At 52.2% G+C, this 27,146-nt stretch overlaps 2 protein-coding genes across 2 annotated transcripts in view; one reads left to right on the forward strand and one right to left on the reverse strand.

Moving 5' to 3' along the window:
* The window catches only part of gnptg (N-acetylglucosamine-1-phosphate transferase subunit gamma), a 38,212-nt gene extending 25,557 nt beyond the window's left edge, over window positions 1–12,655 (forward strand). Inside the window, exons 10-11 of the mRNA XM_068003087.1 lie at window positions 12,034–12,115; window positions 12,312–12,655. Of these exons, the coding sequence (XP_067859188.1) occupies window positions 12,034–12,115; window positions 12,312–12,403 (174 nt within the window). The 3' untranslated portion in view covers window positions 12,404–12,655. The remainder of the gene's footprint in view (window positions 1–12,033; window positions 12,116–12,311) is intronic.
* Window positions 12,656–14,654: 1,999 nt separating this feature from the next.
* Window positions 14,655–27,146, reverse strand: part of unkl (unk like zinc finger) — a 43,185-nt gene continuing 30,693 nt past the window's right edge. Inside the window, exons 12-14 of the mRNA XM_068003086.1 lie at window positions 24,331–24,533; window positions 23,319–23,576; window positions 14,655–22,360 (exon numbers count right to left, since the gene is read on the reverse strand). Coding sequence (XP_067859187.1) covers window positions 22,205–22,360; window positions 23,319–23,576; window positions 24,331–24,533 — 617 coding nt within the window. The 3' untranslated portion in view covers window positions 14,655–22,204. The remainder of the gene's footprint in view (window positions 22,361–23,318; window positions 23,577–24,330; window positions 24,534–27,146) is intronic.

Consider the following 27,146-nt stretch of genomic DNA (forward strand, 5'->3'; position numbering starts at 1 on the left):
GCTCGGTGTGTGTGATGGGGGGGGCTCGGTGTGTGTGATTGGGGGGGGGGGCTCGTTGTGTGTGATGGGGGGGGGCTCGTGTGTGTGATGGGGGGGGCTCGGTGTGTGTGATGGGGGCTCGGTGTGTGTGATGGGGGGGGGGGCTCGGTGTGTGTGATTGGGGGGGGGGCTCGGTGTGTGTGATGGGGGGGGGGCTCGGTGTGTGTGATGGGGGGGGGGGCTCGGTGTGTGTGATTGGGGGGGGGGGCTCGGTGTGTGTGATGGGGGGGGCTCGGTGTGTGTGATGGGGGGGGCTCGGTGTGTGTGATTGGGGGGGGGGCCTCGGTGTGTGTGATGGGGGCTCGGTGTGTGTGATGGGGGCTCGGTGTGTGTGATGGGGGGGGGCTCGGTGTGTGTGATGGGGGCTCGGTGTGTGTGATGGGGGGGGGGCTCGGTGTGTGTGATTGGGGGGGGGGGCTCGGTGTGTGTGATGGGGGGGGGGCTCGGTGTGTGTGATGGGGGGGGGGGCTCGGTGTGTGTGATTGGGGGGGGGGCTCGGTGTGTGTGATGGGGGGGGGGCTCGGTGTGTGTGATGGGGGGGGGGCTCGGTGTGTGTGATTTGGGGGGGGGCTCGGTGTGTGTGATTGGGGGGGGGGCTCGGTGTGTGTGATTGGGGGGGGGGCTCGGTGTGTGTGATGGGGGGGGGGCTCGGTGTGTGTGATTGGGGGGGGGGCTCGGTGTGTGTGATTGGGGGGGGGCTCGGTGTGTGTGATTGCGGGGGGGCTCGGTGTGTGTGATGGGGGGGGCTCGGTGTGTGTGATTGGGGGGGGGCTCGGTGTGTGTGATTGGGGGGGGGCTCGGTGTGTGATTGGGGGGGGCTCGGTGTGTGTGATTGGGGGGGGGCTCGGTGTGTGTGATTGGGGGGGGGCTCGGTGTGTGATTGGGGGGGGCTCGGTGTGTGTGATTGGGGGGGGGCACGGTGTGTGTGATTGGGGGGGGCTCGGTGTGTGATTGGGGGGGGCTCGGTGTGTGTGATTGGGGGGGGGGGGTCGATGTGTGTGATGGGGGGCTCGGTGTGTGTGATGGGGGGCTCGGTGTGTGTGATGGGGGGCTCGGTGTGTGTGATGGGGGGCTCGCTGTGTGTGATGGGGGGCTCGCTGTGTGTGATGGGGGGCTCGGTGTGTGTGATGGGGGGGGGGGTCGATGTGTGTGATGGGGGGGCTCGGTGTGTGTGATGGGGGGCTCGGTGTGTGTGATGGGGGGGCTCGGTGTGTGTGATTGCGGGGGGGGGGGTCGATGTGTGTGTGATTGGGGGGGGGTCGATGTGTGTGATGGGGGGGGGAGGCTCGGTGTGTGATGGGGGGCTCGGTGTGTGTGATTGGGGGGGGGGGGTCGATGTGTGTGATGGGGGCTCGGTGTGTGTGATTGGGGGGGGGTCGATGTGTGTGATTGGGGGGGGGGAGGCTCGGTGTGTGTGATGGGGGGCTCGGTGTGTGTGATTGGGGGGGAGGGTCGATGTGTGGGATGGGGGCTCGGTGTGTGTGATTGGGGGGGGTCGATGTGTGTGATGGGGGGGGAGGCTCGGTGTGTGTGATGGGGGGGCTCGGTGAGTGTGATTGGGGGGGGGGGCTCGGTGTGTGTGATGGGGGGGCTCGGTGAGTGTGATTGGGGGGGGGGGGCTCGGTGTGTGTGATGGGGGGGGGGCTTGGTGTGTGTGATGGGGGGGGGGGCTCGGTGTGTGTGATGGGGGGGGGGCTCGGTGTGTGTGATGGGGGGGGGGCTCGGTATGTGTGATGGGGGGGGCTCGGTGTGTGTGATTGGGGGGGGGGGCTCGGTGTGTGTGATTGGGGGGGGGGCTCGGTGTGTGTGATGGGGGGGGCTCGGTGTGTGTGATTGGGGGGGGGCTCGGTGTGTGTGATTGGGGGGGGCTCGGTGTGTGATTGGGGGGGGGCTCGGTGTGTGTGATTGGGGGGGGGCTCGGTGTGTGTGTGATTGGGGGGGGGGCTCGGTGTGTGTGATTGGGGGGGGGCTCGGTGTGTGATTGGGGGGGGGCTCGGTGTGTGTGATTGGGGGGGGGGCTCGGTGTGTGTGATTGGGGGGGGGCTCGGTGTGTGATGGGGGGGGCTCGGTGTGTGTGATGGGGGGGCTCGGTGTGTGTGATTGGGGGGGGGGCTCGGTGTGTGTGATTGGGGGGGGGCTCGGTGTGTGTGATTGGGGGGGGGGGCTCGGTGTGTGTGATGGGGGGGCTCGGTGTGTGTGATTGGGGGGGGCTCGGTGTGTGTGATGGGGGGGGGGCTCGGTGTGTGTGATTGGGGGGGGGGCTCGGTGTGTGTGATGGGGGGTTTGATGTGTGTGATGGGGGCTCGGTGTGTGTGATTGGGGGGGCTCGGTGTGTGTGATTGGGGGGGGGCTCGGGTGTGATTGGGGGGGGGCTCGGTGTGTGTGATTGGTGGGGGGGCTCGGTGTGTGTGATTGGGGGGGGGGCTCGGTGTGTGTGATGGGGGGGGGGCTCGGTGTGTGTGATTGGGGGAGGCTCGGTGTGTGTGATTGGGGGTGGGCTCGGTGTGTGTGATTGGGGGGGGGGCTCGGTGGTGTGATTGGGGGGGCTGGGTCGGTGTGTGTGATTGGGGGGGGCTCGGTGTGTGTGATTGGGGGGGGGGCTCGGTGTGTGATTGGGGGGGTTTGATGTGTGTGATGGGGGGCTCGGTGTGTGTGATTGGGGGGCTCGGTGTGTGTGATTGGGGGGGGCTCGGTGTGTGTGATGGGGGGGCTCGGTGTGTGATTGGGGGGGGGGGGTTCGATGTGTGTGGGGGGGGGTGCTCGGTGTGTGTGATTGGGGGGGGCCTCGGTGTGTGTGATTGGGGGGGGGTTCGATGTGTGTGATGGGGGGGTTTGATGTGTGTGGGGGGGGGCTCGGTGTGTGTGATTGGGGGGGGCTCGGTGTGTGTGATTGGGGGGGGGGTTCGATGTGTGTGGGGGGGGGGCTCGGTGTGTGTGATTGGGGGGGGTTCGGTGTGTGTGATGGGGGGCTCGGTGTGTGTGATTGGGGGGGGTCGATGTGTGTGATGGGGGGCTCGGTGTGTGTGATTGGGGGGGGGGTCGATGTGTGTGATGGGGGGGGGGTCGATGTGTTGTGATGGGGGGGGGGTCGATGTGTGTGATGGGGGGGGGGGTCGATGTGTGTGATGGGGGGGGGGTCGATTGTGTGTGATGGGGGGCTCGGTGTGTGTGATGGGGGTGGGGGTCGATGTGTGTGATCGGGGGCTCGGTGTGTGTGATTGGGGGGGGGGTCGATGTGTGTGATGGGGGATCGGTGTGTGTGATGGGGGGGGGGGCTCGGTGTGTGTGATGGGGGGGGGGCTCGGTGTGTGTGATGGGGGGGGGGGGCTCGGTGTGTGTGATGGGGGGGGCTCGGTGTGTGTGATGGGGGGGGCTCGGTGTGTGTGATGGGGGGGGCTCGGTGTGTGTGATTGGGGGGGGGGCTCGGTGTGTGTGATTGGGGGGGGGCTCGGTGTGTGATTGGGGGGGGCTCGGTGTGTGTGATTGGGGGGGGGCTCGGTGTGTGTGATGGGGGGGGGCTCGGTGTGTGATGGGGGGGGGCTCGGTGTGTGTGATTGGGGGGGGGGCTCGGTGTGTGTGATTGGGGGGGGGGCTCGGTGTGTGATGGGGGGGGGCTCGGTGTGTGTGATTGGGGGGGGGCTCGGTGTGTGTGATTGGGGGGGGCTCGGTGTGTGTGATTGGGGGGGGGCTCGGTGTGTGTGATGGCGGGGCTCGGTGTGTGTGATTGGGGGGGGGGGGCTCGGTGTGTGTGATTGGGGGGGGGGCTCGGTGTGTGTGATGGGGGGGTTTGATGTGTGTGATGGGGGCTCGGTGTGTGTGATGGGGGGGGGCTCGGTGTGTGTGATTGGGGGGGGGCTCGGTGTGTGTGATTGGGGGGGGGCTCGGTGTGTGATTGGGGGTGGGCTCGGTGTGTGTGATTGGGGGGGTTTGATGTGTGTGATTGGGGGGGGGGGGTCGATGTGTGTGATGGGGGCTCGGTGTGTGTGATTGGGGGCTCGGTGTGTGTGATTGGGGGGGGGGGGGGTCGATGTGTGTGATGGGGGGGGGAGGCTCGGTGTGTGTGATTGGGGGGGGGGTCGATGTGTGTGATGGGGGCTCGGTGTGTGTGATTGGGGGGGGGTCGATGTGTGTGATGGGGGCTCGGTGTGTGTGATTGGGGGGGGTCGATGTGTGTGATGGGGGGCTCGGTGTGTGTGATGGGGGGGGAGGCTCGGTGTGTGTGATGGGGGGGCTCGGTGAGTGTGATTGGGGGGGGGGGCTCGGTGTGTGTGATGGGGGGGGGGGCTCGGTGTGTGTGATGGGGGGGGGGCTCGGTGTGTGTGATGGGGGGGGGGCTCGGTGTGTGTGATTGGGGGGGGGGCTCGGTGTGTGTGATGGGGGGGGCTCGGTGTGTGTGATTGGGGGGGGGCTCGGTGTGTGATTGGGGGGGGCTCGGTGTGTGATTGGGGGGGGGCTCGGTGTGTGTGATTGGGGGGGGCTCGGTGTGTGTGATTGGGGGGGGGGCTCGGTGTGTGTGATTGGGGGGGGGCTCCGTGTGTGTGATTGGGGGGGGGCTCGGTGTGTGTGATTGGGGGGGGGCTCGGTGTGTGATGGGGGGGGGCTCGGTGTGTGTGATTGGGGGGGGGGCTCGGTGTGTGTGATTGGGGGGGGGCTCGGTGTGTGATTGGGGGGGGGCTCGGTGTGTGTGATTGGGGGGGGGCTCGGTGTGTGTGATTGGGGGGGGGCTCGGTGTGTGATGGGGGGGCTCGGTGTGTGTGATGGGGGGGGCTCGGTGTGTGTGATTGGGGGGCTCGGTGTGTGTGATGGGGGGGCTCGGTGTGTGTGATTGGGGGGGGGCTCGGTGTGTGTGATTGGGGGGGGCTCGGTGTGTGTGATTGGGGGGGGGCTCGGTGTGTGTGATGGGGGGGGGCTCGGTGTGTGTGATGGGGGGGGCTCGGTGTGTGTGATTGGGGGGGGCTCGGTGTGTGTGATGGGGGGGGCTCGGTGTGTGTGATGGCGGGGCTCGGTGTGTGTGATTGGGGGGGGGGGCTCGGTGTGTGTGATGGGGGGGGGCTCGGTGTGTGTGATGGCGGGGCTCGGTGTGTGTGATTGGGGGGGGGGGCTCGGTGTGTGTGATTGGGGGGGGGGCTCGGTGTGTGTGATGGGGGGTTTGATGTGTGTGATGAGGGCTCGGTGTGTGTGATTGGGGGGGGGGCTCGGTGTGTGTGATTGGGGGGGGGCTCGGTGTGTGATTGGGGGGGGCTCGGTGTGTGTGATTGGTGGGGGGGCTCGGTGTGTGTGATTGGGGGGGGGGCTCGGTGTGTGTGATTGGGGGGGGCTCGGTGTGTGTGATTGGGGGTGGGCTCGGTGTGTGTGATTGGGGGGGGGGCTCGGTGTGTGATTGGGGGGGGGGGCTCGGTGTGTGATTGGGGGGGGGGCTCGGTGTGTGATTGGGGGGGGCTCGGTGTGTGTGATTGGGGGGGGGCTCGGTGTGTGTGATTGGGGGGGGGCTCGGTGTGTGATTGGGGGGGGCTCGGTGTGTGTGATTGGGGGGGTTTGATGTGTGTGATGGGGGGCTCGGTGTGTGTGATTGGGGGGCTCGGTGTGTGTGATTGGGGGGGGGGGGGTTCGATGTGTGTGGGGGGGGGTGCTCGGTGTGTGTGATTGGGGGGGCTCGGTGTGTGTGATTGGGGGGGGGTTCGGTGTGTGTGATTGGGGGGTTTTGATGTGTGTGATTGGGGGGGTTCGATGTGTGTGATGGGGGGGTTTGATGTGTGTGATTGGGGGGGGGGGGGTCGATGTGTGTGATGGGGGCTCGGTGTGTGTGATTGGGGGGGGGGTCGATGTGTGTGATGGGGGGGGGAGGCTCGGTGTGTGTGATGGGGGGGCTCGGTGTGTGTGATTGGGGGGGGAGGGTCGATGTGTGTGATGGGGGCTCGGTGTGTGTGATGGGGGGGGTCGATGTGTGTGATGGGGGGGGAGGCTCGGTGTGTGTGATGGGGGGGGAGGCTCGGTGTGTGTGATGGGGGGGCTCGGTGAGTGTGATTGGGGGGGGGGGCTCGGTGTGTGTGATGGGGGGGGGGCTTGGTGTGTGTGATGGGGGGGGGGCTCGGTGTGTGTGATGGGGGGGGGGCTCGGTGTGTGTGATGGGGGGGGGGCTCGGTATGTGTGATGGGGGGGGCTCGGTGTGTGTGATTGGGGGGGGGGCTCGGTGTGTGTGATTGGGGGGGGGGGCTCGGTGTGTGTGATGGGGGGGGCTCGGTGTGTGTGATTGGGGGGGGGCTCGGTGTGTGTGATTGGGGGGGGCTCGGTGTGTGATTGGGGGGGGGCTCGGTGTGTGTGATTGGGGGGGGGCTCGGTGTGTGTGATTGGGGGGGGGCTCGGTGTGTGTGTGATTGGGGGGGGGCTCGGTGTGTGATTGGGGGGGGCTCGGTGTGTGTGATTGGGGGGGGGCTCGGTGTGTGTGATTGGGGGGGGGCTCGGTGTGTGATGGGGGGGGCTCGGTGTGTGTGATGGGGGGGCTCGGTGTGTGTGATTGGGGGGGGGCTCGGTGTGTGTGATTGGGGTGGGGCTCGGTGTGTGTGATGGGGGGGGGGGCTCGGTGTGTGTGATGGGGGGGCTCGGTGTGTGTGATTGGGGGGGGCTCGGTGTGTGTGATGGGGGGGGCTCGGTGTGTGTGATTGGGGGGGGGGGCTCGGTGTGTGTGATGGGGGGGTTTGATGTGTGTGATGGGGGCTCGGTGTGTGTGATTGGGGGGGGGCTCGTTGTGTGTGATTGGGGGGGGGCTCGGTGTGTGATTGGGGGGGGCTCGGTGTGTGTGATTGGTGGGGGGCTCGGTGTGTGTGATTGGGGGGGGGCTCGGTGTGTGTGATGGGGGGGGGGCTCGGTGTGTGTGATTGGGGGAGGCTCGGTGTGTGTGATTGGGGGTGGGCTCGGTGTGTGTGATTGGGGGGGGGCTCGGTGTGTGATTGGGGGGGGCTCGGTGTGTGTGATTGGGGGGGGCTCGGTGTGTGTGATTGGGGGGGGGGCTCGGTGTGTGATTGGGGGGGTTTGATGTGTGTGATGGGGGGCTCGGTGTGTGTGATTGGGGGGCTCGGTGTGTGTGATTGGGGGGGGGCTCGGTGTGTGTGATGGGGGGGCTCGGTGTGTGTGATTGGGGGGGGGGGTTCGATGTGTGTGGGGGGGGGTGCTCGGTGTGTGTGATTGGGGGGGCTCGGTGTGTGTGATTGGGGGGGGGTTCGATGTGTGTGATGGGGGGGTTTGATGTGTGTGGGGGGGGGGCTCGGTGTGTGTGATTGGGGGGGGGCTCGGTGTGTGTGATTGGGGGGGGGGGTTCGATGTGTGTGGGGGGGGGGCTCGGTGTGTGTGATTGGGGGGGGGTTCGGTGTGTGTGATGGGGGGGGGTTCGATGTGTGGGGGGGGGCTCGGGTGTGTGATTGGGGGGGGTTCGGTGTGTGTGATGGGGGGGCTCGGTGTGTGTGATTGGGGGGGGGGTCGATGTGTGTGATGGGGGGCTCGGTGTGTGTGATTGGGGGGGGGGTCGATGTGTGTGATGGGGGGGGGGTCGATGTGTGTGATGGGGGGGGTGGTCGATGTGTGTGATGGGGGGGGGGTCGATGTGTGTGATGGGGGCTCGGTGTGTGTGATGGGGGGGGGTCGATGTGTGTGATCGGGGGCTCGGTGTGTGTGATTGGGGGGGGGGTCGATGTGTGTGATGGGGGGGGAGGCTCGGTGTGTGTGATGGGGGGGGGGGCTCGGTGTGTGTGATGGGGGGGGGGGCTCGGTGTGTGTGATGGGGGGGGGGGCTCGGTGTGTGTGATGGGGGGGGGGGGGGCTCGGTGTGTGTGATGGGGGGGGGGGCTCGGTGTGTGTGATGGGGGGGGGGTCGATGTGTGTGATGGGGGGCTCGGTGTGTGTGATGGGGGGGGGGCTCGGTGTGTGTGATGGGGGGGGGGGCTCGGTGTGTGTGATGGGGGGGGGCTCGGTGTGTGTGATGGGGGGGGGGCTCGGTGTGTGTGATGGGGGGGGGGGCTCGGTGTGTGTGATGGGGGGGGGGGCTCGGTGTGTGTGATGGGGGGGGCTCGGTGTGTGTGATTGGGGGGGGGCTCGGTGTGTGTGATGGGGGGGGGCTCGGTGTGTGTGATTGGGGGGGGGCTCGGTGTGTGTGATTGGGGGGGGGCTCGGTGTGTGTGATTGGGGGGGGGCTCGGTGTGTGTGATTGGGGGGGGGCTCGGTGTGTGTGATTGGGGGGGGGGCTCGGTGTGTGTGATGGGGGGGGGCTCGGTGTGTGTGATTGGGGGGGGGCTCGGTGTGTGTGATTGGGGGGGGGGCTCGGCTGTGTGATGGGGGGGGGGCTCGGTGTGTGTGATTGAGGGGGGGGCTCGGTGTGTGTGATTGGGGGGGGGGCTCGACGGTGTGTGTGATGGGGGGGTTTGATGTGTGTGATGGGGGCTCGGTGTGTGTGATGGGGGGGCTCGGTGTGTGTGATTGGGGGGGGCTCGGTGTGTGTGATTGGGGGGGGGCTCGGTGTGTGATTGGGGGTGGGCTCGGTGTGTGTGATTGGGGGGGTTGATGTGTGTGATTGGGGGGGGGGTCGATGTGTGTGATGGGGGCTCGGTGTGTGTGATTGGGGGCTCGGTGTGTGTGATTGGGGGGGGGGGGGGTCGATGTGTGTGATGGGGGGGGAGGCTCGGTGTGTGTGATTGGGGGGGGGTCGATGTGTGTGATGGGGGCTCGGTGTGTGTGATTGGGGGGGGTCGATGTGTGTGATGGGGGCTCGGTGTGTGTGATTGGGGGGGGTCGATGTGTGTGATGGGGGGCTCGGTGTGTGTGATGGGGGGGAGGCTCGGTGTGTGTGATGGGGGGGCTCGGTGAGTGTGATTGGGGGGGGGGGCTCGGTGTGTGTGATGGGGGGGGGGCTCGGTGTGTGTGATGGGGGGGGGGCTCGGTGTGTGTGATTGGGGGGGGGCTCGGTGTGTGTGATGGGGGGGGCTCGGTGTGTGTGATTGGGGGGGCTCGGTGTGTGATTGGGGGGGGCTCGGTGTGTGATTGGGGGGGGCTCGGTGTGTGTGATTGGGGGGGCTCGGTGTGTGTGATTGGGGGGGGGCTCCGTGTGTGTGATTGGGGGGGGGCTCGGTGTGTGTGATTGGGGGGGGGCTCGGTGTGTGATGGGGGGGGGCTCGGTGTGTGTGATTGGGGGGGGCTCGGTGTGTGTGATTGGGGGGGGGCTCGGTGTGTGATTGGGGGGGGCTCGGTGTGTGTGATTGGGGGGGGCTCGGTGTGTGTGATTGGGGGGGGGCTCGGTGTGTGATGGGGGGGCTCGGTGTGTGTGATGGGGGGGCTCGGTGTGTGTGATTGGGGGGCTCGGTGTGTGTGATGGGGGGCTCGGTGTGTGTGATGGGGGAGCTCGGTGTGTGTGATTGGGGGGGGGCTCGGTGTGTGTGATTGGGGGGGGCTCGGTGTGTGTGATTGGGGGGGGGCTCGGTGTGTGTGATGGGGGGGGCTCGGTGTGTGTGATGGGGGGGGCTCGGTGTGTGTGATTGGGGGGGGCTCGGTGTGTGTGATGGGGGGGGCTCGGTGTGTGTGATGGCGGGGCTCGGTGTGTGTGATTGGGGGGGGGGGCTCGGTGTGTGTGATTGGGGGGGGGGCTCGGTGTGTGTGATGGGGGGGTTTGATGTGTGTGATGAGGGCTCGGTGTGTGTGATGGGGGGGGCTCGGTGTGTGTGATTGGGGGGGGGCTCGGTGTGTGATTGGGGGGGCTCGGTGTGTGTGATTGGTGGGGGGCTCGGTGTGTGTGATTGGGGGGGGCTCGGTGTGTGTGATTGGTGGGGGGCTCGGTGTGTGTGATTGGGGGGGGCTCGGTGTGTGTGATTGGGGGGGGGCTCGGTGTGTGTGATTGGGGGGGGCTCGGTGTGTGTGATTGGGGGTGGGCTCGGTGTGTGTGATTGGGGGGGGGCTCGGTGTGTGATTGGGGGGGGGCTCGGTGTGTGATTGGGGGGGGGGCTCGGTGTGTGATTGGGGGGGCTCGGTGTGTGTGATTGGGGGGGGCTCGGTGTGTGTGATTGGGGGGGGGCTCGGTGTGTGATTGGGGGGGGCTCGGTGTGTGTGATTGGGGGGTTTGATGTGTGTGATGGGGGGCTCGGTGTGTGTGATTGGGGGGCTCGGTGTGTGTGATTGGGGGGGGGGGTTCGATGTGTGTGGGGGGGGTGCTCGGTGTGTGTGATTGGGGGGGCTCGGTGTGTGTGATTGGGGGGGGGTTCGGTGTGTGTGATTGGGGGGTTTGATGTGTGTGATTGGGGGGTTCGATGTGTGTGATGGGGGGGTTTGATGTGTGTGATTGGGGGGGTTCGATGTGTGTGGGGGGGGGCTCGGTGTGTGTGATTGGGGGGGCTCGGTGTGTGTGATTGGGGGGGCTCGGTGTGTGTGATTGGGGGGGGCTCAGTGTGTGTGATTGGGGGGGGGGTTCGATGTGTGTGATGGGGGGGCTCGGTGTGTGTGATTGGGGGGGGGGGTTCGATGTGTGTGGGGGGGGGGCTCGGTGTGTGTGATGGGGGGCTCGGTGTGTGTGATTGGGGGGGGGGGTTCGATGTGTGTGACGGGGGGGCTCGGTGTGTGTGATTGGGGGGGGGGTTCGATGTGTGTGGGGGGGGGGCTCGGTGTGTGTGATTGGGGGGGGTTCGGTGTGTGTGATGGGGGGGGTTCGATGTGTGGGGGGGGGCTCGGTGTGTGTGATTGGGGGGGGTTCGGTGTGTGTGATTGGGGGGGCTCAGTGTGTGTGATTGGGGGGGGGGTTCGATGTGTGTGATGGGGGGGCTCGGTGCTGTGTGATTGGGGGGGGGGGTTCGATGTGTGTGGGGGGGGGGGCTCGGTGTGTGTGTGATGGGGGGCTCGGTGTGTGTGATTGGGGGGGGGGTTCGATGTGTGTGATGGGGGGCTCGGTGTGTGTGGGGGGGGGGGCTCGGTGTGTGTGGGGGGGGTTCGATGTGTGGGGGGGGGCTCGGTGTGTGTGATTGGGGGGGTTCGGTGTGTGTGATGGGGGGCTCGGTGTGTGTGATTGAGGGGGGGGGTCGATGTGTGTGATGGGGGTGGGGGGCTCGGTGTGTGTGATGGGGGGTTTGATGTGTGTGATGGGGGGGCGTTCGATGTGTGTGGGGGGGGCTCGGTGTGTGTGATGGGGGGGTTCGATGTGTGTGATGGGGGGGCGTTCGATGTGTGTGGGGGGGGGGCTCGGTGTGTGTGATTGGGGGGGCTCAGTGTGTGTGATTGAGGGGGGGTTCGATGTGTGTGATGGGGGGGGGGGCTCGGTGTGTGTGATGGGGGGCTCGGTGTGTGATTGAGGGGGGTTTGATGTGTGTGATGGGGGGGGGGCTCGGTGTGTGTGATGGGGGGCTCGGTGTGTGATTGAGGGGGGTTTGATGTGTGTGATGGGGGGCGTTCGGTGTGTGTGATTGGGGGAGGGGTTCGGTGTGTGTGATGGGGGGCTCGGTGTGTGTGATTGGTGGGGGGGTTCGGTGTGTGTGATGGGGGGCTCGGTGTGTGTGATTGGTGGGGGGCTCGGTGTGTGTGATTGGTGGGGGCTCGGTGTGTGTGATTGGTGGGGGGCTCGGTGTGTGTGATTGGTGGGGGGCTCGGTGTGTGTGATTGGTGGGGGGCTCGGTGTGTGTGATTGGGGGGGGGCTCGGTGTGTCTGATTGGTGGGGGGATGTCTGATAGAGAGCGGGGGCTTCGTGTGTGATGGTGGGGGAGGGATTATTGCATTAAATGTCAGCAGCTGCTGTTTGGTTGATTCCCTGTGGGGATGGAGGAGAATTTATTCCGAACTTTACTCCACCCATTCCGGCCCCTGGGGGGGTGGGGGGAGAGTCCGTGAGATTGCAAACTGGACACAATGGACGGAACAGGAGCTGAGTGGATTTTTCTCAATCCAGATTTCATGTCTGTAGTTTGTCTCTTATATACATTTTTCTGTTTAATGTAACTCATTCCGTTCACTGTTTTTGTCCTTTCCCAATTCAGGAGCGGAGTAAACTCTCGGCGGAGGTCCAGAGGCTGAAGGATTTACTGTCCCAACACAACATCTCCTCCACAATCCGCTCCGGTCAGTATCGTCTCTCAGCTTTGTAAAGTCTCCCCAAAAGTGCCGAATCCAGGCTGGGGTCATTTCCACAGACCGCAACGGTCCAGCGGCTCAGTGATCAAGATTTTTTTGGGGGAGGAGGGGGAGTTTCGGGGAAGGGTTTCAGTTCCTGTACAAATGTCGTTGTTAAAATGAAGTTTAATGTTTTCTCTCTCAGTGAGCGAGGAAAACCGTGCGGTGACCGGACACCAACCGCTGGGGAACAAACACCTTCGAGGAGACCTGGGGCTCCGGCACAACGTCCTGTAACCACCGACCGATGGACAGTCTGGGCATCGACTCGGGGAGTGCTGGGAATCGATGACCTGTTCGAAGCAGAAACCCCTCTCTTGCCGTGTCTGGAAACCCAGCTTATTTTAAACACGGGTTCTCCCCGTACATTTATTCTCTGAGCAGAGAGCAATGACTTATCGACTGGGGTCTTTGGAATGGATCGTGTTTCAGTGCTCGGATGTTTCCAAATTACTTACAAGCTGAATAAATGTTGAGGTTGTTTCTACATTTCTAGATGTAAAACGTTATTCCCCGATTAGATCAGTAGCTAGAAATGTAATGGGGACGAGCTGTAACATTCAGGAGTGAATTAATTCAGTATTAAAGGTGAACGAAGTAAGTTCAGGCTAGTGGAGCAGAGAATCTAAGTCTAAATTAATGAGAAGGTCGAAACAGACGGTGAAAGAACTTGTTTGTCACGGTGGGACACTGATCTACAGCTGCACAGCAGGCTGGAGGAGGGATCATGCTGGTCTGAGTTGGGACAGAAGTTATTGGTCTTCAAAGTGAAAGAAAATAGAGCTGTGATTTTGCCTCCACGCTGCAGGTCAAGGGCCTCCGACTCGGTGACAGATTGAGAGCTTAAAGTTACATCAGTGACCAGCGAGAATTACGCCAGTGTTTCGATCCGCAGTGTGCTGTCAACGGGGTTAAAACCAACATATTAAACCATAACCTCAGACCCACCTCCCTCGCCCATTCTACGGGCTACTCGTTGACAGGCTCACCCCCCTCCTGCCCCTTGCTGTAATGGGGCTCACCCCCTCCCCCCACCCCGGTGTCCCCCTCGCTGTAATGGGGCTCACACCCCCCCCCCCCAGTGTCCCCCTCCTGCCCCTCGCTGTAATGGGGCTCACACACCCCCCCCCTCGCTGTGATGGGGCTCATACTTCGTCGCTGCTCCATTCAGTTATTTAGCGGCACCCCATCCGTCAGTGAAAAACCCAGCCACCCCCGACACTGGCGCAGCTCCTGCTTTGGACTCACATTCGGCGCAGAGCCGGCATCCCCACAGCCTGCGGCTCCGCTAATGGGCCAGCGGTAAAGGGAACCGCCCAACCTGTGATTGGCAGCAGCTCCAACCAAACTCCCGGTACTATGCACACCCGCCCAACCTGTGATTGGTGGCATCTCCAGTACCAAATGCCCTCTTTAAAGCGTATGGCAGATTTGGTAATAACAGATTAACTAGGAACGCAATATTAAATTGCATTGCTGGCATATAAATCCGGGCTGAAATGTCAACCTTTATGCTGCCAGAATCAAAATCGCCACGTCAGTTACTACCAGAAATAGGCCGTTAAAATAGGTCCGTTTCATTTATAAGCATTGTGTATGGTACATTATTCCCTTCTGTGGGTGGCCGACCGACCCTCCTTTGGATAGGAAGAAATACCAACCCCTCTTCCTCAAATTTCAATTCTCTTGACTCAGGTGGTAACATTGCCACTCCCATATTGTGGGTGTTCAAGTTCCACTACACCACAATTTAAGGTAAGGCGTGGAGTAATGAACACTATCAGAGCGGTAACTGTTCAGATGAATCTAGGTCCCATCTACTAGTTTAGGTAGACGTGAAAGATCGAATGGCACTATGCAGAGAAAAGCTCTCTGTAGCCCTCAGCTAACAAACAGATCATCTGTTCATGCATCGCATTATGGGACTTTATTCTTAAAACGTTTGCACAGCGCAAACAGAACAAATTAATTATCAGATACGCTGAGGCGGTGATAAGATACTATATAAATGCATGTTCATTCTTTATACTTGCAGCCTAACGTGAGGGAGGTAGTTCCAGGCACAACTCCCTCCATTTTAGAGTAGCCATAACCCTGACCGTAACTTACTTTTTAACCCTGATATCTCACCCTCAGAAAAGCAACCTTTAATTGCACCAGGTCGAATTTTTCATACCAGCCAATCTTACGATCAGGCTGAATAAAACTGACAATTGGTGCCACGTTATGGACAATTTTTGAGTACTCTGCCACCCAATCCCCTGAATGCCAGATTTAACAACCAATATTATCATAAACGACCAGAACCATTAAAAAAAACTAAGACAGCCAGTCGAAGGCCTAAAACCCAGAATGCAGGACGCGGAGGTTTGAGGGAGCAGAAGAAGACAGGTAAATCAGAAAGTAGTGCTATGACACCAAGCTTGAGTTTTAAAAGCCTGTAGCTTGGAAGTGTGGGTAAGAGGCAAGCAATTAATATAATAGCATCTTTTGAGGATCAAAAATTATTTTAATTCCCATATTGATAATAAAAATAATTCCATGAATTCTGTAAACCACTGCATAAATGCTATAGTGTAAAAATCTTAACAAGTGTTAACAATTTAAACAATGAACTAGAGTAAAATGATTATGCATTTATAAATACCTTCTAAAAGAACATTCCATTCAGATCGCCATTCTGTGTGTACACTCACCTAGATCGCATACAACAGGCTTCCATAAATTAATACACAAAATGAAAAATTCCCATAATATTCAATTAAGGTCTTGCTTTGACCACAAAAAAATTAATATACCAAGACAATATTTCAGTAATATTTAAACACTAGTTAAGATATGAGCTATTCCACGTCAATACATAAAACACGGGAATCAGGGATATGTTACTGTTGTAATACAATGTTGCCAGTAATCTCATTGCACTCTTGCACCTCCCGTTATTTATCTTGAATGTCAAAATTCCAGGAGCACAGTGGATAAATTACTTGGAGATTCCGAAGTAACTATTCACTGGTTTAGCTGCAGGCTACCCGTGCAATGAAGTTTGAAATTGGTTGGCCTTATATGCCCTGTGATAAAATAACATTGCAATAGACCGTACACGATTATGATTGGGGTAAAACGGGCAGAGGCTTACTGGGTTTTTGTTTCAGTTGGAACTGGTGATGTGCCCAGCAACCAGCACAACTGCCTGGCTGCTGAATTATTTCAACAGCCCGTCATTCCTGTTGCCCCAGTCACAACACTATCCCCAGTGAGGTTCCTAGATAAACAGATCTATAAATGCAGCTCGACTTCCACAGAATGCTTTACAAACTCTCACTACAGATGGTTCCTTATACCCTGAGAAAGAGTTTTTCCTCCCGTTTCATTGCTCTTCCCAGCTTGAGGAACTTCCATCTAAAGAATCTGAAAGTGTGTTCAAATAGAAACCATCCCCATTACGTATTTAATATTTTCAGAAAGTTGTTTTAAGGTCTTACGGTTAAAATTATTTTTATTCTATACTTTTCCCCATTAGTGGAATTATTTATTCCAGTGCAATGATGGTTACCCTCAGACTTAGTCCCTCAGTCATCACCCAGCACACCACATCCACCATCTGACAATGAATCCAATTTCTTTCAGTGGAGAATCCTGGCAGTAAAAATTTACTAACATTGAGATAAAATAAGTACAAAACTAAAATCTTCACCATTTACTGTTGGTGCACTATCTTAAAAGTTAGATGTTGTACAGGCTCCTGTTGCTCAGCAGAGTAGAGTGTTAGGATGCAAAGCACACTACCAGGAACCTTAAATTTTTTCTACAGGGCCATTGATGAAGCTGAACATTTTAAATTTATAAACTTGATCAGATGTAACAACTTAAACTCACTCTGCAATCCCTGCAGAAGGTAGTTCAGTACTGCAAGAGTCACAGAAATTTAATACTTTATTTAACATGGCAGCAAGTTATTTCTGTAGTGAAGCATTAATTAGTGAATTACAACAAATGTGCCTTAAAGCACACTCACTGCTGGACATCATGTCACTCAGTGGGAGGATGCAGGTTTACTCATACCTCAGCTGGAGGCCATCAGCAGCAGTCCCTGAGCACAGGCAATGAATTCTCCAGGAGTGATAAACAGAGGGTGATGTTGAGCTATATTACTCTCATTCCTCATTAATGGGCAATTATATAACAGCAAAGGTCCAGGTACAAGGGAAAGACAAATGTTTATGAAGTCAAAGAAAGGGAAGGGGACGATGGGATGCATTACAAACAGGAATGGTTAACTATGCCCTCCTTTTGTCTTGCAGGTCTATTAATTGTAAACATCAATCTGCTTGCTAGTAGAAATGTCATCTGGAAAATCAAACCAGTCAACATAGATCTCGCTAAAGCTTCTGTAAATACGCATTTATATATTTTTAAAAAAAAGAGCCAAGTGGTGATGGAGACATCTCCTGAAATATCTCCAGCTGGTGCAAAATTCTGCTCCACTATGGAACCATTCACACTGAACACTGACGGGGGAAATAGTTTGTATACGAACACACCTTCAGTGACTTCACACTCCTGGGAATGATTCATTTCAATCTATCGTACAGCAAATTACAAGCTACTCACTATGGGAATTTCAGCAATTCATTCGTTACCACACTGCACGTAACCATACCTCCTTCCTGATCCTGAACAATTACATATAAAATTCTATTTGTCTGTTCATTATAAAGGACACCCAGTGATCTGCAGGTGCTTTTCCCTTTGAAATACTTTTGTAATATTGTTGGGACTGCTATTAATTTTTCTGTAAAATATGATTTGAGTATTTGGCATTTATGGTTATGAGTGATTTTTAAGGCAGTTTTGGCACTTGTATGTTACTTTCTAAATGCTCTTTGTTGGCCATTTACACTTTCCTACTGGTTTTGCACCATTAATGCTAACCATTTCCTTCATGAGTTATTTCTGTGCATATTTCACATTTAACATCTACTGGGGAGTAGGTAGGGAGAAAAACATTTAATTCATAAATTTAGGTTTCACTGTCAATATACTGTAGAAACCTCGCAAATGGAAAACATTCCAACACTGATTCACTGCATTACTTGAGAAAGAAGCAGCTGCACAAGTTGTGGCTAGATTATTATGGGATATTTAATGTGTTCCAAGATTGCCCACTGCATATTTCTGTTTAAGTGCTCTGCAATTATAAACCTTTTGCATTTTTAAAAAAGTGTTTTTTTGGGGGTGGGGGGTGGTGGTGGGCTGTTGGGTTCTTATCTATACAAAAGTTACAATGGTGCCAAACAGTGGGGTGGGCAGAAGAGCAGCGCTCCTGTGGGATGCGTGAGGCAGTAAGCTCACAGTGCAGGCCTTCACAGTCCCAGGTTATTCAATGGCTCACAGGACCATTTAAAAAAAGCAGTGATGGAGCTGCCCAGGTCCTGTCCCAATTTAGTTTTCTTTTTGTAGAGATAAAGAGAAAAACATACAAATGCTGGAAGTGCACAAGTTGAGCCAACATCCAATAGGGACGTGTTCTGCACTTCCATAATGTTTTGTGGTGAATTCTGTCCCTTTAATTCTGACCACCTGTTCCAAAGTGTATCATAAATTATAATTGTGTGAGATAGAGAGAGACAAACTCAGAGAGAGAGACAGACAGAAAGACAAACAGATAGAGAAAGAGACAAACAGAGACAGAGCGAGAGAGATGAATTCTGCCTTGTTGATTTTGGGTGCGTCTATACTGTACAGTGAACAGAGTGGGTTTCTCGAGCTCACTGTGGGTATAGAGACTATGCTTGCACTGTAAGGGATCTGCATTTTGGATTTGAAAACTCCAGCAGCTGGGATTTCCCAAAGATTCCAGTGCTGTGGAGAGTCAGACAGTGAGCGATTTGACAGCTTACACATTAAGTTTATTGCTGCAGTGAAGTAGAAGCTGTTTTGATGCGACACCAATGTTGGTGTAAACACGCCCTTAAAGAACAGAAAAATACAGGTTCAGACAGGATGACTACTACTAGTGGCTCAAACACAACTCCTCCAGACAAGTAATAGCTTTCTCACCATGAAGATTCATGCAGAATCTTAATGTCAACGTAGCCGATTCATTTGCTAGCTCAGGTTGTCTGCATAACTTTGAAGCAGGGACTCACAAAAACAGACCACTTCAGGAATTAAATATCAGCCACCTGGAGGTTTTAAAAAACTAATTCGGAGACTGACCAGGCCCATTTTGCATGAGCTATGGTCTGTTACAATACTGACCCACAATATTCAAGTGGGAGGGGGAGGAGAGCAACAAGATTGCAAACAAACTGACATTTTCGATTCAACAACAAAATATTTACAAGACTTTGGCATTGGCAGCAAAAGGAGGAGTATTTGGAGAAAGGGATTAAAAATTCATCCTCTAAAATTGAGTACTGACATGATTGATAATCTTGCCCTAATCTTTCTATGAATTCTTAACTCTAATTTACATTAGCTCTCATTTCTCCTGCCATACAATTTGCATTGGGACAATTCCTTCCAATTACTACAGCCAGGCTGAGTTGCCAGGTTTGTGAAAAGGAAGTTGGGCTGTGAATAACTTGTTCAAACGTACATTCAGTTCTGCACATCAGTCAATAATCCCACATCCCGTTCCACAACTGTGAAGATAAAATGGCATTTTTTTTCAAAACCAACTATTTTCTATCATGATGGGGGCAGAGTACAGTGCATGCAGTAACGAACGAGCTAGTTTTGTAACACAGTTCCTCTTGAATGCCAACAGTAGTGCACAAGCATTAATATGTAATAGGCTTACCATTAACGTGACAAATTTCAATACAACAAAAAAACCTACAAAATTCTTATAAGCAATTTAACTAAGCATTGATGCATATGGCCACTATTTTCTTTTAAAAAACAGAATACCAAGCAAAATTTTACTTCGCAATTATCTTGAACAGATGTAAGTAAACCTCTATTTCTGGACTGCTTTTATGTAAAGTTGGTGTTTTTCCCAATACAATGTACTTTATAACTGCAGAACTTCATACATTCCACATTCTTCTCAAAGAAATGTTAGCAGTCTGTGATCAAAGAGCATTTCATGTAATAAGCTTCATCTTTATACAAAAAAAGTGGAATCTCTTTCCCTTACCGAGAACACAATACAGAATTAAAATTTCTAATTTTGGTCACTGTTTCAGCAATTCTGCCTATAACTAGCTACTGTTCAGTATTTACATGTCTTATTAAAACTACAGATAATAAATTGCTATACAGAAAAGTTCTTTGGCAAAGACTACATGTGGGCCAGAAGTCCATTATAACACATCAGGAAAGTGTGGAATGCTCATTTTGTTTGTGTGTGCGTCTCAGCAACAGTCAACATCTCACTGTCTCTATTGTGGAGCCTGGGAGTGGTGGGGGTTTGCAAATGCAGATCACATGGTAGGGGTGCATATACACACTGAAGCAGTTTCCACTTTGTTGTGACATTAAAGTTGATGTGCAAACACAGAGTCTGATCAGCGATTTGACTTCCTAAAGCTGGGAATTTCAAACCCAAACTGCAGATCCCTGCCATGATGAAAGTACAGTCTCCATACCCACAGCAAACTACAGTGCAATTTGCTCAGTTCACTGTATGCAGTGTAAATGCATCCTTATAGCACTGGTCAACAGCAATGTGCTTGACTCTCTGAAGTTGATCCTTAACCATTGCATTAAGTTAAGTTCATTATACTAGAGCAATAGGCATTAGACTTTCGCAAGGCAATGGCCCCACCCTTTATTAGGGGGTCATAAACTTAAGACATTAAAAGTCTGAAAGAAAGCATTTAAAATAGATCTTAAATAGGAAATCGGTTCAGACTGGCTTTGGGGTTTTGACCTAGCCACATTTGTACGCTTGAAAAATTTTCAAAAAAGCATCAACTTATATCATTATGGGCTTGCTGAGAACTTCAAGTCTAACAGATCCTCCAATTAAATGTTACTATTAACACAATTTTAAAATTCTGTTCTGCTTCTGCATTAGTTTGGGCTCCTTCTAAGAGAACAAGTTGGTTGGTGCAAGTTTAAATAGTAAGGTTGGTTGTGGATGCACGGTTCATGAAAATAACAATTGATGTCTACGTTGAACAGAACTTTTTCCATTTTATGTAATGTAACACTTCAAATCTTATTGTGTGAAGATGTTCCAGCTGTGACCAGGGTTCTTCCCTATTTGCATATGGACTTTGCAATGCTCTGGATGCACTATAAACACTCATTTAAAATTCACATGGGTATGCGCACGATTGGCTATTGACGGCACGACATGATCCATTAACCATTTCATAAACCGCACAGTTCACTCCAGACACCAAACACCGTTTAGAACTCCACACCAACCAGTCTTTCATTTATTTTTAAATAAATTAGTTTCGTTGAACAGTTGGCATCTTTCAATCACTAACTGGCAGTTCCACGCTTTGATGACAATATTAATGGACTTCTGATACAGAATGACAAGTGAAGACAAATAATTTCAATTAACACAGTAATAGGTCAATTTTTCATTCTTAATTATAACCTGTACATATTATGCTGCTCAGTGAGCCGTGTAGGTAAGAAAGCACAATGGCCATCACCCTCTGGTAATAAGTATACTCAAAATCAGACACAAGAAACGGTGGCAATTTCAACATCTATGTTCAATACAAGTTCATCCTGAATTTTATGCACCTAACCTCTTTAGTTAGAGAAAGCTGGTCTGTGGATTTGCATTAATTATATATTTAAATATATACGTATATATAATCAGTGCAAAGATTTCGCATCAAAGTACCTTTGCCTGTCTGACAGAAGTTGTCGTTGCAATTTAGGTTTAGGCAAGGCAGAAGGCACTTGGTAACAGTGGCCAGAAATTAGACATTGTCATTTAAAATGCTTACAAGGCTAAGAGCTGCTCCAACAGAAGAAGAAAAACAATTCATTAAAAACTTTCATGATGCTAGCTACAAAATCTCCAACCACACGCTGGTCAATGCAGCTTGTTTCGGAGAAGAAAACAAACAAAAAGACTGGTTCATTTTATTATATAAAATAGCAAACTTCTCTTCAGACTATTGTTTGCTCAGATTAGCATATGTGCCTTTATGAAATTGCTGCTGGTTATCCTTTTAAGCATTAAAAGTTTGCACTTAATTTATAAATTGAAAAATGTAAAAATCCTAGCAAGTTGCACAATACTAATATTTATAATAGTACTTAATTAGAATAGGAAATCTAACAATATTCACTGTACTATGATTTAACAGTAAGAATCTGAATACCAAATATCTATTAACAGGTTTCACAGTACACATACAAAGCTTTATATTATCACATGTTCTGAAAAAAAAACTACAAAGCAGCTTGAAAGCAATTTATTATAACCTCTAAACAAAAAAAAACCCCAGGTTAACAAAGTGCGTTACAGGAAATTAAACCTCTTCACATAACCTAGTCTTTTTTTTCTTTTTTAATTTTATATGTAAAATACTAGAACATAAAAATGCTAAAGCTGCAGTGCTCTGCATGCAATATTCGGTGGAAATACACAGCAAGTCGATCCTACACTATGATTCGGTATTTGAAGTGCCTCGAGTTTACTTCAATTTTATTTCTGAATGCATGCGGTAAGGGACCAGTTGTAAACGCAGGACAACTACAAAAGTGATGGAAATGCAGCAACATTGTCTGTGAAGCACATCAGTCAGACTACAGCAAACTGTATGGCTAACGTGCTCAAGAGCAGAGTGAGTGAGTCACTGTGATTGACTGGTTTACCAGGATGCATGTTGTAAGTTTTCCCACGGGAAAGAGAAGAGCTTATAACTAGTTTAATTAAAAAAATAATTCAGTAAAGAAATACAGACATGAATACTGTATTTTGTAGGGTAGGATATACTCACTGCATAATTTAAAATATTTCCGACATGAGGGGGGCACTACAGCTTTGAATTGTTAGGATAGTGTAGTCGTTCTTCAAAAGGCTAGTCCCATGTACCTAGAATATATTCATCACCAATTCATAACTTTAGTTTTGCAATAGGGACATTCAATTTTGTTAGGTGCACAGTGCTCACAGAGGACATAATGCTGGCAAGGCTGGAGTAATATAGAACGGTCCCGCTCCTGGCATACAATGCATTTCTTCGACTGGAGCTGATAAATTACCTGTTTTGAATGGAAACATAAAATGTGATCTGCATCTAGTATTTCCCTTGGTAAGTTTATATAACATTGCAAATATTTTATACACAAGTACAATTTAAAAAAATGAAGCAGACTGAACTTTATAAAAAAGTTACAATTAAGTTTTTGTTCAGCATGTGTAGAAGGCTACCTCTGATTAATAGTCTGGTCCATTACAAACTCATTTTTTCTTAACCCCACTCCCCTTCCTCCCCCACCCCCTGCCAAATCAAAGAGAATACCATTCCCTTACTATCCATGGGACCTGCTATCCTGAAGATCTGGTCAAGTAACAGCTGATTTCTATTAGTCTCTTAAAAGAATCAGTCATTTTTTTCTTTTACTTCAGAATGACTTTGCTTCCTTCTCTTCAGGTTCCACTCTGCTCAAGGGGAGAAGTGGGTAACCAATTTCCAGTCTTTGGGCAGTGGCAGACTGCTGGTCTCAAGTTCCCCCATTTCTTCCGAGGCACCAACTCTCACTGTGGTGCAGCTCTACAGGCACCGACCATCATTTAGTACTTTACTGCCAAGGCTGCTTTCCACGTGCAAGCCAAGACAGCAAGTGGTGATGTGTTATTCTACCATAGATGGCATCATTGCCAGCATGTATACACACACATACACTTTCCATTCACAGGATAGTAGTCAGGAGTGGGACCCCAGGCTGCTTTCCTTCTCCACCCCAGGGATGAGGTGATCAATTGTAGTGCTATTCTGCTGAGATCAGCCAATTCAGCACAGACCAGCAATGAAACTGGGATTTTCCTGGTATGTACGGGGTCAGTTATACATACTATTATACACTACAGTTATACACGGAGCTGAAGAATGTAACATGTTTTAAAATAAGGTGGAGGGTGATGATGGGGACAATAGTTATGTTTTTTTTGTGCTCTATGTCTCTAACTTCCTACATACTAACAGAAGTTCCAACTCACCCCATCTACAAGGTCCAAATCTGCACGCAATTGACTTTGTATAGAATGAAGCTTTGGTAAAGGAAGCTTGTCTATATCCCCATAATTTCTTAGAAGGGGAAAATTTGGAGATCGGCATAAAGCATCAAAGTCCTCCTGAAGCTTTTTAAGCTGTTTTTCCACTTCTTCCTTCTGTTGTAATACTACTTGCCGGTCAGTATCTGCCACTTTTGCCCTTTCTTTGGCCTCCTGAGCTTCCTTCTGCCATGCATCACATGCCTGGTAACAGAAACATCATCGTAAAACAAGCACTGGGAGAACCACAGAGGCACACTGCTCTTATGGACATGAATTCATTCCCAGAACTGGCCACATACAACGGCATCACTGAGAAATGTTGTATCTGCAACCCAGCACGCACTCCTGCTGTTTCCAATCAATCTGGGATACGAAAAATTGCATGTATACAGAATCTTGGCTAATGCAAAGTGATCACAAGGCGAGGACCTCAATAAGACACATGAAAATGTTACGAACGTGAAGCCTATTTCTTTTGTTACTATAAAGCCAGTGGGAATGGCTTTTGTTTAACCCTTCGTCCTTTTTTTGACATCAATTGTTAGTAGATGAATGGCAATGTGCCACATGAAATTTGTGTAATAGGATCAGTACACATCCAAAATCAACTGATGATCAGCAACTTAACATAAAATACAGAATGAGAAGAGGCCACTCGTTCCATCAAGTTCATGTACGACTACCTCAATTGTGGGCCAACCCACTCCACCCAAGATCTTTATACTCTTGCCAAATTCCATGTGAATCAAACAGATCTATTAACACGTCTACAACCTCAATCCTCTTTTTTGATCAGTACTGATACAATTCCTTTGCAAAAGCATCAACAGACCCAGAATTTACAACTTTTTCCAGTAATCTGTTCCATATATCCACTATCCTGGGGGGAGGGAGTGAGAGAAAGAAATAGTTACCTCCAAGTTATTAAAGCTGCACGTACATCTCTCACACCTACCTGCTTCACTTGCTGCCAAGAGTCTTCCCACTGTTTGATCTTCCGCTTAGCCTCCTCAAGTTCTCTTCGTACTCTAGCGAGCTCACTACTGCTGGAGCCAGTGGTGGTGGTTGTGGCACTACTACTGAAAACAGGAGAGGGACTGGGAGAGAAATTCCCACTAACAAAGTGATCCCAGATGCTTCCAGAAACACCATTCAAACCTAATGAAAGGAAAACAGATTACAGCAGTGCACAGTTCAGAAGGAAAGAGGGGCATCAAAATGACATACAACGTCTCATATTAGTGCCCCAACATCTCTCAAAATCTGGCTCCAAAAGCAAATCAGAAAGGCAGTGGCAGCAGCTTTTAGCATTTCTGTCTCTGCTTTCCTACATTGTCCGTTCACCTAAATTCTTTCCCTCATTTCTTCCCATTCAGGGCGCTGCGCTTTTTTGTCCCATTTCCTTACTCATGTTTTCTCCGTTTCTTTCTATTTCTTTTCAAAAATAATTTTTCATTCATTTTGACTTGGGAGAGATGAAGTGTGGGTGACTCACTAAGAAACACTGTCCTTTTCTTAAGTCTCCTTGCTCACAGCCTTGACCAGTGCAGCTGAGAATGGATCATAAGCTTTGTACAAGTTGTGCCAGGCAACACACTTCTCTCTGGGAGTGCTCGAGCCCCTTCTGCACTTTCTAACAGCAGTACGGCTCAAACTGGTAACAGGCACAAACCATAAGTCAGCAAGCTTGAGCTCAATACAGTGTCACAATGACCTGCGTGCACTATTCTCCCCCTTCTCACTGGGTATCTGGCCCTGTTCATTCGCATTTCCTTGGTTTCTTTTTCTCCTATTTCTCATTACTGTTACTGAGCTCAGCATTCTCTGATTTTTTTCTGTGAATGTTGTGCTCTACATGAGGGATGCTATCACTGGGAAGAGAACATTTCCTCACTTCAAACATGTGGTGCCAGCTGGGAGGATTTCCCAACATTGAGAGTCAGCCCCAAACTCAAAATCATCCCTTATTGGAACATTTTTCCATTTTCTACATCAATCGTCCTCGTGACCTCTCCCAGACATTAACGGCTTGTTTTAGCTAACCCACAATCACCTAGGCCAGCCACCACCTTTTCACCACCTACCCTGGCCATACTAAATGGGGAATGCTGGACCAAACTATTGGCTAACAAAATTTATACACTGAATAAAAGAGCAGCATTTCTCTTCATTAGCAAATTAAAAAAATTGTTTATCTTGAAAACTATGAATGTGTACAATGTAATTTCAAAAATATATATCCCAAGACCACTGGCTGTGGATATTTTAATATATTTGATTTTAAGACCCACTTATATTCACACGTACTTTGTCAAGAAAGGTGGAAAAACCACCCCAAATGGGGTGAAAACATTGGCACAGTGGGCAAGGTTATCAAGGGACATAAGTCCTCAATGACTGATCTTACAATTTGCAGCACACTGACACAGCAGCTGAGGGCTAACTGAGCAATTACAGAAATTATACATATCGTAAAGAAATCAAAAACATAAACACTCAACCACATAAAGAACAAATAAAATACAGGACTAAGTGGAAATATTTAATGTATGATTGTGTTTCTGTATCATGTTGAATACTTGAGCCAATAAGCCTCTTGTACGATACTTTGGAACATTCATCACGTCAAGCTGCTCCACCAGCAGACAACCCTGCAGTCCCCAGTCCTTCACCTCCCGCCATGTGGTTCAAGGTGCTATTTCCAGATGCAAGCCAAGTTTGAAAGGACAATGGGAATTTTTCACCAATATAACAGAGATTTCACATATCTATTATGATAACAACAACTTGCATTTATATAGCAGCTCTAATGTAGTAAAATGTTCCAAGGAGCTTCACAGGACCATTATCAAACATTTGACACCAAGCCACATAAGGAGATATTAGGACAGGTGATCAAAAGCTTGGTCAAAGAAATAGATTTTAAGGAGCATCTTAAAGGAGGAGAGAGATAGAGAGGCGGAGAGGTTTAGAGGGAATTCCAGAGCTTAGGGCCTAGGCAGCTGAAGGCAAGGCCGCCAATATTGGAGCAATGAAAATCAAGATGTGGAGATGCCGGTGATGGACTGGGGTGGACAAATGTAAGGAACCGTACAACACCAGGTTATAGTCCAACAGTTTTATTTGAAAATCACAAGCTTTCGGAGGCTTTCTCCTTCGTCAGGTGAGTGTGGGATTCCATGAAGGTTACCGCATATATAGTCAGAGAACAATGCCTGGTGATTACAGATAATCTTTCCAACTGCCCGTTGTCAAGGCAATCAGACAGAGAGACATTGCATACAGGACTACTGAATATACAATGTCTCTCTGTCTGATTGCCTTGACAACAGGCAGTTGGAAAGATTATCTGTAATCACCAGGCATTGTTCTCTGACTATATATGCAGTAACCTTCATGGAATCCCACACTCACCTGACGAAGGAGAAATTCTCTGAAAGCTTGTGATTTTCAAATAAAAATGAAAATCAAGGATGCACAAGAGGCAAGAATTGGAGGAGCGCAAAGATCTGAGGTTTGTAGGCCTGGAGTAGGTTACAGAAATAGGGAAGGGTGAGGATATGGAGGGATTTAAAAACAAGGATGGGAATTTTAAAATCGAGACGTTCCCAGACTGGGAGCCAATGTAGATCAGCGAGCACAGGGGTGATGGGTGAGTGGGACTTGGTGCGAGTTAGGATATGGATAGTAGAGTTTTGGGAGAGCTCAAGTTAATAGAGGGTTGAAGATGGGAGGCTGGCCAGGAGAGCATTGGAACAGTCGAGTCTAGAG

This window comes from Heptranchias perlo, chromosome 22 (genome assembly GCF_035084215.1).
Source record: "Heptranchias perlo isolate sHepPer1 chromosome 22, sHepPer1.hap1, whole genome shotgun sequence".
Taxonomy (NCBI): domain Eukaryota; kingdom Metazoa; phylum Chordata; class Chondrichthyes; order Hexanchiformes; family Hexanchidae; genus Heptranchias; species Heptranchias perlo.